Source organism: Balaenoptera musculus, chromosome 15 (genome assembly GCF_009873245.2).
Source record: "Balaenoptera musculus isolate JJ_BM4_2016_0621 chromosome 15, mBalMus1.pri.v3, whole genome shotgun sequence".
Lineage (NCBI taxonomy): Eukaryota > Metazoa > Chordata > Mammalia > Artiodactyla > Balaenopteridae > Balaenoptera > Balaenoptera musculus.
The window spans coordinates 13739204-13750777 of record NC_045799.1 but is presented as its reverse complement, the minus strand read 5'-3'; the positions used below and the strand labels follow the sequence as shown (position 1 = coordinate 13750777).

Here is an 11574-nt window from a genome sequence, read left to right as displayed (position 1 = left end):
CCAGGCCAGATCTGGTTGGACCCTTTTGGCTGTGGATTTTTGATTTCATTGGAGTTTGGATTTTATTCCAAATCCAGTGAGAAGACACCAGAGAGTCTCAAGCAGGACAAAGGCCAGGTCAAGGCCAGGCCAGATCTGGTTGGACCCTTTTGGCTGTGGATTTTTGATTTCATTGGAGTTTGGATTTTATTCCAAATCCAGGCTTATATTTTTTAAAATCACCCTGGCTGCTGCATGGGGGAATGATTTAGAGGGGGAAGGATAGAGGCAAGGCACCCAATCAGGGGCTTCCCTGGCGGTCCAGTGGTTAAGACTCCACGCTTCCACTGCATGGAGCACGGGTTCAATCCCTGGTCAGGGAACTAAGGTCCCGCGTGACGCATGGTGCAGCCAAAAAAACAAAACAAAACTGGTCATGGGATTTCTCGTGAACTTGAACATATTTTCTCATTTTATAACCTACACACATTTTACTGCACCAAGCTCAAGTGTGCATCATGATGTGTTTTTACACATGATTACACTTGGGTAACCACCCCCCAGATCAGGATGGACGACGTCTCCAGGTGCCCAAAAGGGCCCCTATGGTCCTTCCCAGCCTCTACCAGCCTTCCACCACTCTGATTTCTGTCACCCAGACCTACAAGTTCCTATAAACGGGCCCATACAGAATGCAGCCTGGTTTCTTTACTCACAATGATTTTGAGATGCTTCTAGGATGTTGCCTGGATTGACAGTTCATGCTGGGTAAAGGACAATTTGAGTTGAGAGCACTCATCCATTCTCCCCCCAGCGCTGTCAGCCCCCGTGATGATGCCAGCACAGCGATCGAGAAGCTATGCTTGCCAGTGACCACCAGAGGGCAGTGCGACCCCTCCACTGGCCCAAGCTGCCCGCAGGTGCCACCTGAAGTCATGCCTGGAAACAACACTGCAAGGATTCCGGAAGCATCTCCTTCGGACTGAGCCCTTGCTTCAGGGATTGCTTCCCTGAAATTGCAGCGCCATCAACGATGTGTTCAGGCCCAAGAGTTAAGGATTAATTGACCGGCTGCAGCCACCATGGGGCTCCCAGTAGAGCACAGCATGGTGGCCTCAAGAACCATCAGCAACCACAGGGCCAGGAAGCACTTCTTCCCACACTCAGCCCAGCTTTAAAAGTTAGCTGCTCTAATGCTTCACAGTACCATTGTCATAATAGTTTAAATTGTTGGACAAAATGTTGGGATTTCTTTTTATATCCAGAAGTTCATTCGAGGATGGTGGATAAGCCAGCTCCAGCCAAATGCTAATTTTAAAATTCAACCATAAGTATTTGGCCAAAAATGAGTATTTGGTGAACTCTGGCTGCAGGGGAGAGGGGGTGTCTCTTTGCCCTTGTTGCCACCTCCCCACTCCACAGTATCAGGAACGCAGAAGCCCAGCCCTCCCCTCTCTCGGCCCTTGGATCCTACTGACCACCTGGTGTGGTTGAATGGGGAGCTGCACACACAAGCCCGGCTTCTAACATTTATTAAACGCCTACTGTGTCCCAGGCACCGGGCTGAGCCCTTGACCTGCATTAGCTCCTCTCATCCTTACAGCCATGCCAGGTGCTGTCTGGAGAGGAGGGAGAGCAGGTGGTTAAAACATGGGCCTGGGGTCAAATCCCAGCTCTTCCTTTTACTGTTTGTGGGAACTTCACCTCTCTGAACCTCAGCTTTCTCAGCTGTAAAATGGGGGTGACAAGAGAACCCACCTCACAGATTTGTTGCCAGCACTGAATGCATTCAGACATGAACACTTTTTGTTTGAAAGCCACTTTTTTGGTCACTCCACAATAAGAAATGCATATTATATTGAGACCCAGTCTAACACAGATACGTGTGTGTGCATATAAATACAGGTGTATGTATATTATGTGTGTATAACTAAAATATGTTTCACAGGGCTTCCCTGGTGGCGCAGTGGTTGAGAGTCTGCCTGCCAATGCAGGGGACACGGGTTCGGGCCCTGGTCTGGGAGGATCCCACATGCCGCGGAGCAACTAGGCCCGTGAGCCACAATTGCTGAGCCTGCGCGTCTGGAGCCTGTGCTCCGCAGCAAGAGAGGCCACAATAGTGAGAGGCCCGCGCACCGCGATGAAGGGTGGCCCCCTCTCGCCGCAACTGGAGAAAGCCCTCGCACAGAGACGAGGACCCAACACAGCCAAAATAAAATAAAATAAAGAAAGAAAGAAAGAAAGAAAGAAGGAAGAAACTATTTAAAAAAAAAAAATGTTTCACAAAGCAATGCTGACCATAATACTATGATACGTCCTGTTATTTTCCATCCTGTTCTATTTTTGTTTTAAATGATGCATTTCACAATCCACTAAATCGATTCCATGACCCACTGTTTGGAAAATACTGGTTTAGAAAAAGGCCCAGCAAACCATGTTGTTTTCAGAAGTCCCATTTTACAGAAGGGGGAAACTGAGGCCCAGAGTGTTGTGGCTTGCCTATGACCTCACAGCCAGAAGGCTGGCAGAGTTCAGACTCCAACCCAGGATTCCTGACTCCTAAATTAAGGCTCTTGAGTACGAGATGCAAACTGGCGGCTCACAGGCCAGATCCACCCCACAGATAAATTTAATTAATATGTTCTCAAAATTTGATCAAACTATATAGAACTTGGGAGATGTAACTCAAAATCTAAATTTTCAACTTCTCCCTAAAAAAAAAAAGGGGCAATCTGGCAACATGAGGCCTGCATGCACACGTGATCAGCAAGAGCCACACCGCAGCTGCCCCTTTGAGCTGCTACACGCTGCTCTCCAGGCTCGCCCATCTGCCACAGTCTCCACCATGCCCTACTGTTTCCCTGACACCAAGGCCAAGCATCAGTTGCCATTTATCATCACACATGCCAGCTGGTCTTTTCATAGTGGAGAAATATTTTTCTATCAAAAAAGGAAAAACAAAAACTAAACCAAGGAACCAACATGTTTCAAGGGGAAAAAAATAGATGCACAAATGTCTTCTCACATATTTAAATACAAAGAAAACATGTCTATGTCAATTTTATTCCCAACCTGTTTCACTGATTTCTATTCCCTCACTTGTCCAGGAAGCAGAGTTTGTAACCCCCATCTTAACCACTACCCATTATCTACCTCTGTCTGTTTGGTCCACAATTGTGTCCCCAACACCTGACACTGCTTAGCCAAGAAAAGGTGCCTAATTAAGAATGAATGAAAGAGTTAAAGAGTGAATAAATGGCTTCTATACAAAAGCTCCTCCAGTATTAACAAATATGTGGGGACTTCCCTGGCAACCCAGTGATTATGACTCCGCACTTCCACGGCAGGGGGCCCGGGTTCGATCCCTGGTCGGGGAACCAAGATTTCTGCATGCTATGCTGCACAGCCAAAAAAACCAAATATACAGTAATGGTTAGGAGCAGGCATTTTTTGGTCATCAGACAGCTCAAGTCCCACTTCTGCCACTAATTAGCTGTGTGACCTCAGGCAGCTTCCTCAGTCTCTCTGGGCCTGATATCCTCAGCCACAAAATGCAGGTTATTAGGGTGCCATGTACATAAATGAACAGGAATGTGAAAGATGCTGAATAAATGAAGTTCCCTTCTCCTCCTTCAGTTCATCAAGGTGAACCGAGGTCAGTACTCGATTGTGTTAACAAGTCGCCTGGTATCCAAGTGACCTGGCCTTGGATTATCTGCTGGGCCAGGGAGGCAACGGTTTCCCATTAACATCACGCCCTGAAAAGAGAGCCCTGGGTAGGGAAAGCCCTGGGCCAGATGGCAAAGCCAAGGGTTTGATCCCCAGGCACATCTCTGGGTGAAAACTGGCTTTTTCAACATCCAACCATTCCTCCCGCTGCTTACCTTCCTGAACTGAAGAGGATGGAAAGCTGAAAATTCAATTTCCCAGACTCCCTTGCAGCCAGGGGTCTGCAGCGTTTAAGGGCCTACCAATCAGCTGTGTCCACAATACACCTGGACTTGGGCTGAGTTAAGAGAGTTGAAAGGGCTGGGCATGGGGCACCAGCCTGCAGGTGAAGACCAAGGCAAAGCGGGCGTGGGTCTGGCCCCAGAAGCTGACTCAGCAGTGACGCCTCCTGTTCCTGGGGCAGCAGTGGCTCCCCTGGGGCCCAGTCCTGCAGTGTGGCTTCCTCAGCCCTCCCTGTGATTCTGTAAATACTCATAATGTGTCAGTCACACGCCATCAGGGAAGCAGCTAGATCTGGCCCACGTCCTTGGGGTAGTTTATTCCGAGAGTTAGACCTTACACGTTATCTGTGGGAGGAGGTAGAGAAGTGAGGTCTGAAAAGGGACTTCTGGAGCCACCAACCGGGCCATCTGAGAGGCCAAGGGGTCCGTCTAGCCGCCAAAGTGAGGCTGCAGAGGGGCACCAGTAGAGAAATCGATGGGGAACCATTACCTCTGCAGCCAAACGTCCAGTGACAGGCGAGGTGCTGAGGCCCAGGAGTCAGGAGGAAGACCTGGACGCAGCCGGACAGCAAGGACACGCTGGAGCCTGCTGGCACATCTGCAGCTATCTGTCACCACATCAAACCGCAGCGACCTTGCAAGAGCAGAAGCTGCTGCTTCCTTTCCGCCTTCAAACTCTCACCCGAGTTGCTCTTTCCGTCAATTCGAACTTAGAACCCTTCAAAGAAAAGGATTCTGGGAAACGTAGTCCCAACCTAGCCAAATTGACACAGCTGAGTACGGACCAGTTGACTTACTAAACCCTTCTGCTTTAACTAGCTGGGTGAATTCTGCTCTCGAAAACTGACCTGATAAAAGATACTTTTGACAGTTCCTCAGTGGGTGCTTGTCAACATCTTTGTCAACTCAAGGCCTTTTGTTTGGACAATTTCCCACCTTAAGAATCTGCACCAGAAGCAGCCTGAAACTCACTTTCCCAACTTCCCTTGCAGTTAGACTGTAAGCATGTGACCTAGGCTCAACCAATCAGATACACCCAAATGGTACCCAGGCTCAGCCAATCAAATACATCCGGATGGTACTTAGACTCAATCAGATACACCCATGTGGAACCTAAGCTTAGCCAATTCAGATACACCTACAGGTGAAAGCAATGAAAGTGGATTCTGATGCATGGAATTCAATTTAGCAGGAGGTGAAAGGAACATAACCAGTGTCACTAGTGAGAGTTGCAGTGTCTGGGCCCAGTGACAGTGACATGAAGGTCCTGCGATGTAATTTATATATTGTTCATGGCTCTCTCCAGCCCTCCCTTCCAAAGATGTGCAAGTCACTTAACATCATTTAATAAATTCCTTTCCTGCTCAAACTACCTAGAGTGCACTCTGTTGTTTGCAACCAAAAACCTGACTCACCTCTAAATTCATTTAACCATCAAGTCTCAGTTTGCCAACCTAGACAAAGAGCAAAACAATACCCACCCCCTGGGCAGTGGGAGTCAGGGAGAGGCGTTTTGTAAACTTACCACGGTGCCACAGACACTGGGGCAGCGTCTTCTGAGGGACCACTGCACTGGGTTTTAAGTCAGGCAGACTGATTTGAATCCTGGCTCTGGCACTGACCGACCTGTTGTGTGACCTTGGTCAGGTCAATTTCCTCATCTGGAGAATGGGACTATGATTAGTGCCTGCCTCGTGGAGTTTTCATGAAGACCAGAAGATTCCAGCACAGAGCAATCCCCCAGCACACAGCTCAGCGTGTGGGACATACCCACCCCGGTGATGCTGGAAGGAATATGAGTGACCTTTGTCTTGCTGGACTAAAGAAAATGAGCAATAATATAGGTGGTGTTCCTGATGTACCCTGATGTGAAGGGGGCCTGTGAATGCTGAAGTTTAGAAAACATTTATATGTTCAAAACACAACCCAGACTACACTTAAACCGTACACTTAAAAATGGTTAAAAGGGCAAATTTTGTTACATATATTTTGCCACAATTTTTAAATAAAAATTAATGTAATATACCAAAAATCATTGAATTATATACTTTAAATAGACAGATTTATGATATATGAATTCTCTCTCTCTAAAGCTGTTAAAAAAAACCAACCACCCTGGCTTCCCATCTCCTTCGGATCATAATTCAAGCCCCGACTTCTCTTCCCTCTCTGATCTCATCAGCCCCACCTCCACGCTGAATCCCTCATTCTGACCTCACTCGCCTTCCTCCTCTTCCTGGAAGATGCCAGCCCCACCTCAAGCCTTTTGTATTTGCTTTTCCTTCTACCTGGAATGTTCTTCCAGCCAGGTTAGAGGCTCTGAGCTCTGGCTGCCCATCGGGATCACCTGAGGAGCTTTACAAAGCCCCACCTCGGAGAGTCAGATGTCATTACTTGGGGAAGGAGGGTGGTGTCTGCTTTGCTGTTTTAAATCTGCCCAGGTGGGGACTTTCCTGCTGGTCCAGTGGTTAAGAATCCGCCTCCCAATGCAGGGGATGTGAGTTCGATTCCTGGTCGAGGAACTAAGATCCCACATGCCGCGGGGCAACTAAGCCCGCGCGCCACAACTACTGAGCCCGCAAGCTCTGAAGCCCGTGCTCTATAACTAGAGAGAAGCCCGCGCACCGCAAAGAGGAGCCCATGCGCCACAACTAAGACCCGATGCAGCCAAATATTTCAAAAATAAATCAATCAATCTTCCCAGGCACTTCTAACATTCAGCCAGTGTTAATAAATCGCTGCCCTAGACATCATGCTCAGTCCCCACCACGTTTACATTTCAGCTCAAAGGCCAGCTCCTTCGAGAGGCCATCCCAAATCAATACCATCTACCTCCCCTCCGTACCCTGCCTATTGATCTTCAGTGAGTCTGTTCTACCTAGGATTCTATCATATGCGTATCTGACTGCTTCCCAGTGAGAATGTCAGATGGATGAGGCCAAAGGCTGTGTCCCCCTCACCCCCCGCCGCTTGGTCCAACTCCGGCTCTGGGGGCTGCAGTTCTGCACGGAGGCCACCAGGCGGCGATAGTGCCCAACTGCATTCAAAGTAGTCCCAAGACCCACCAGGCTGGCTGTGCCAGCCCCATCCTGCCCTGTGCCTGGCCATCGCTGAGAGGAAGGAGCAAGGACCACGGCAGAGAGCATGGTGTCCTCCTTCTCCTCATTCCTAGACTCAGAGCCACTGGGCCCTGAAAACACTCCACCCAGACTGAAGTCAGAGGGAGAAGGCCCCGCTGCCCTGTCTGGAACCTCCAAGCCCTTCCCCTCTTACCTGGCCACTCACCGAGCCCCGGATGCAGCTGCTTGGGTTGACTCCCACGGGTCCCCTCACACAGCTCATGACTCGCACGCGAGGGACCTGCAGGTCTGTTTGCCATGGCCAGTGTCTGCTGACACGCCAAATATCCATCGACTGGGGGCTGTGACACATGCTGTCTCCTTCCACACGACAGGTTCCCACACCCACAAAGAGGCACAAAGAAGCTCTTGTAAGGTCCTCTCTAAACCAGCCCCATTTTGTTCCTTTCACAGCACCAGTCAGTGATGGCCTGCGGGCCAAATCCAGTCCATGCCCTGCTTTTGTCCTTGAGCTGAGAAGTGTTTACATGTTTAAATGGTTGGGGGAAAAAAATCAAAGTAATTTTGTGACACATGAAGATGAAATGACCAGGGTGTGCCTGGGCACAGCCAAGGCCCCACGCTGCCCACGGAACTCCTAGGAGCTCAGGCCCCCATCTTGGCCACGGAAAGCCAATTCACTCCCCTCCCACTGTTTTTCCAAGACTGACCCAGGATTTCCCTTCTGTTCTACATCTCTGTCAGTAAATTCCCAGGAACTGGACTTCCCAGGAAAGCACCCACTAGGGGCCCTTATTTATAATGTGCCCGCCACCCATGGAGATGTTGTTCCAGGATTTCCCTTCTGTTCTACATCTCTGTCAGTAAATTCCCAGGAACTGGACTTCCCAGGAAAGCACCCACTAGGGGCCCTTATTTATAATGTGCCCGCCACCCATGGAGATGTTGTTCCTAACCTCTCGTGGCCCCGTCTCCTGTGTTTGATCGGGCAAACGTGACACGGCCATCCTGACCAAATGGAAAACTGCATCGAGGACGACCAAGCCATTTTTCCAAAACAGTTTAATTAAAAAAAGGTGAAGAATCTGAAAAAACTGGGGGGTGGGGGAACCCAAAAGAGCATACCGTGTGAGTCCACTGGCTCAGTCACAAAGAAACACCATCATCAAAAAAGATATTTAAGTTTAATACAAATTTTATACAAAGAAAATGTGAAAAAATACTTCCATATGCTAAAAGCAATTATGCTTCACAAATAAGGCCAGCTAGGCTATTTTTTTTTTTTTTGACAACTGCAATTCACAAATGTTCTTTCTCTCCTGTTTTCTTCTAATACTCTTTTTATTTCTTCTCTAATATGGGTAACTAGCTGGAAACTGTACAGTTCGCATCCTCTTATCAACAATGAAGAGAAAGGAAATGAGACTAAAATGTACAACAGAAGGTACTGGAATGATATCGTACAATTAATTTTTCTCATATACATACATCACCTTTTTGCTTTGTTCAATGCTTCTTGTTTTACACAACATACAAAATGGTACTACAGCATACGTAGTGTAACAGACAGCACGGCGGTGTCCTGCGTCCTCTCACACTGCCTTTGTTTCATGCTGACATGACATAAAAACGTAAAATTCCATCATATAAATAATACATACATGCTTCATCCCAGACTGAAATGTCCTCCGCGTGTGTCTTGCCTTTGACTTCTCACTTCCGCAAAGCACGGCCCGTCTCTTACCAAGTGGGTGTGAGTGTCTTTAAAGGAACCACAAAGCAAAGAAAAGATCTCTCTTTGTTTCAGAGCTTCTGACTTGAACGCTTTCTAAGTTCTTCCCTTCTGCAACTGAGCTGAGCAGGGCTTGTTTCTAGTTGATATTCTGTAAACAAGGACGTTGGGTTTTTTTTTCCCTTTTATAGGAGTAGAGTCATCATGGAAATCACATAAAATAAACGAGCTCCTCCACATGTCCTACTGGTCCAGAGAGCTTGCCTTTTAAAACATGATAACACAGCATTTGAAAGGGGCCAATGGTTGGATGTGATGTGCCCACGACAGCACCGAATCTGTGCCGGAAATTCCTGATCCCAATGTGCTGTGTACAGACATACGAATGGAAACGGCTCACTTTCCCCTGGGCATCCAAGGATAAGGACCTGTGTGCCATGGTGATCCCCACGCCCTCTCCATACCACTGTGACAGGTGGGCTGGCTGACCGTCCCTTCTCCAACATCCAAACATTCTTTTTGTTGTTGGGTGTGTTTCTTTTTTTTTTTTATTGTTTTTCTCTCTCTCTTTATTTTTTTTTATAAGTTAAAGTCAATACAAATATAAAAAGGGGAAGGTACTCTAGGGTCAATGACATCCACAAATTGTACATTATTTACATCTAAAGCATAGGTTTCATGTGGGTGGAACAGTCCTCTGTCAAGGCTAATGCTGGACGTGACGTAGTGTGGGCTGCCCTCCGTGCCAGGTGCAAAGGCCAAGTCTGAATGGCTGGCATCCTCCAGTCTGAGGGTGGCGATTCTCCTGTCTCACATTTCTTTGCTGTTTCCGGTTTTCCTGGTGTCTGTTTTTTTTCTCCTCCATGGGATGGGTGACTTGTGCCCCAACGTGTCCCTAGTCCCAGAAGGTGTCCAGCCGAGACTCTTTCGGGATGAGGCTCTTCGAACTGGTGCTGGCGTTGTGCTCAGAGCGGGCCGCTCCCCGTTTCTCATCACTGCCGCTCCAGCAACTGGATTTACTGCTCCGGGAATGGTCTGGGTTGGGGGAAGTCAACCGGGAGGCAGGTTTTTAGCATTCCTGCCTACTTCCAGTGGATCGGAACCATCCCTCTATGCGACCTGCACCTGCTCCCTGGTACCACCTTCCCCGCCCGACTCCACACAACACAGATGGTCAAAATCCTGCCACCATTTACTGCCCTGAATTTGTGGGTCTGTGGCGTACACGGGCAGAACTTATTTTTTTAGGATTTAACAAGAGCTGATTGGAAAAAAACAGGAGGGAATCGTGCTCAGAGAGAATAAAGATGAGTGGGGACAGGTACGAAGTTATCGAGGAAGGCACTTCTTGTGTGGTACCTGGGACCAGGCACCCCTCCTACATGACCAGACACCAAGCACCCCATGCCCTTGTGTCCTACCTTGGCCACTAAAGAAGGCACTGAAATTTGGCATTCGATCTACTTACTTCTGTTAATGGAGTTTCTTTAATCAGTTTATAGGCAACTTGGAAAACAGACTTATAATCAAATCACCCGAAGCAGAGGAGAGAGCACCAGAATGGTGAAGCCCAGCTGGGCTTAACGGTGAAGACCCACTGGCTCCCAGTAAGGACAAGCTTAAGGGTCACTGAAGGATGCAAGAACCAGAGTAAGACCTACGGGAGCTTCAAGGACACATGCGCCACAAGGAGCTACATCGTGGCTGAGTAAGATACGAGGACACTGAAGGAAGAGCCAAGTCAGGTGTCTGTCCAACTGTGAGACGGCCCCAGCCTGCAGGCTCAGCGGGATGGCTGACTCTAAGAGACCCACCAGCACATCACTAAGACCCCATCATATCTTAGATCATTTACCCAGTTCAGACAGATTGGGACAAAACTTTCTTTTTTAACTTCTTGAGGTGGGGTGATAATATTTGATTGAAAGAAGTCGGCTGTCAAGCTTAGAGACAGAATTGGAATGAGGGAGCAAGGGACCGTATCATCGCCTAGGGGGCGACCTTTCTGGTGATACGGCAGGCATGTATGTGGTCCTGAGGTCTGTTTCTGCAAGATAAGTAGTGAAGAGAATGATCAAAGGATCTCCCAAGTAACATATGCATTCAGGAGAGAACTCTTCTTAGTCACTTGCATCTGTGACCAAAAGGGGGCAGTATTGTGGTGGGCAGAGCAGGGGGGCCAGGGTGGAGCTGTCTTACGGATCCTGAATCCACCTCTTCTTAAGCGTTCTTCCCTAGTTGTGATGCCTACACCGTCAGTTCTCTGGAAGGTCAGTGATACAGCTGGTTATCACCACACGGAGAAAATCCTACAACAATGCAGTCAAGTCACACTGAGTCTCCCCCAGCTCTGCTGAAGGCGGAGACCAGCTGGGCCACTTAGAAGAAACGGGAGCAGGGCTGAGCTCAGCACAGAAGCTGCATCCCAGAGCGAGGCTGGCCACCTGAGTAACTGCAGAGCCTGACTCCTCCCACGGACCGGACATGGGGCGGTGGTTGATTCGACCCATCACTGCAGAGGACAACGGGTGTTAGTCTAGGACCCTTTATGAAAAGAGCGAGGATGAGGCCCCTTCAAGAAGCCAGACCGGGGACTTCCCTGACAGTCCAGTGGTTAGGACTCCACGCTTTCACTGCCGAGGGTGTGGGTTCGATCCCTGGTCGGGGAGCTAAGATCCCACAAGCTGAGCGGCGTGGCCCCCAAAAAAACTCTTTTTCTACTGCGGTTTCCGATGGCCACCAGAGGCAAAGCTAAGAAGAAACAAGGCAAAGCAAGACCCATCACTCAGGAGAACAGGAGAAGACACGCCCACAAAGAAGAACACACACAGAC

General features: G+C 48.7%; 1 protein-coding gene across 17 annotated transcripts in view; it reads right to left on the bottom strand.

The window, feature by feature from the left end:
• Window positions 1–8174: 8174 nt before the first annotated feature.
• Window positions 8175–11574, bottom strand: part of ZMYND8 (zinc finger MYND-type containing 8) — a 131455-nt gene continuing 128055 nt past the window's right edge. For 16 of the 17 annotated variants that reach the window (XM_036825486.1, XM_036825491.1, XM_036825492.1 and 13 more), the window contains one exon: window positions 8175–9776. In XM_036825486.1, the coding sequence (XP_036681381.1) occupies window positions 9637–9776 (140 nt within the window). In that variant the 3' untranslated portion in view covers window positions 8175–9636. Of the gene's footprint in view, window positions 11493–11574 lie in introns of all 17 variants that reach the window. The other variant, XM_036825493.1, reaches the window with a different exon arrangement.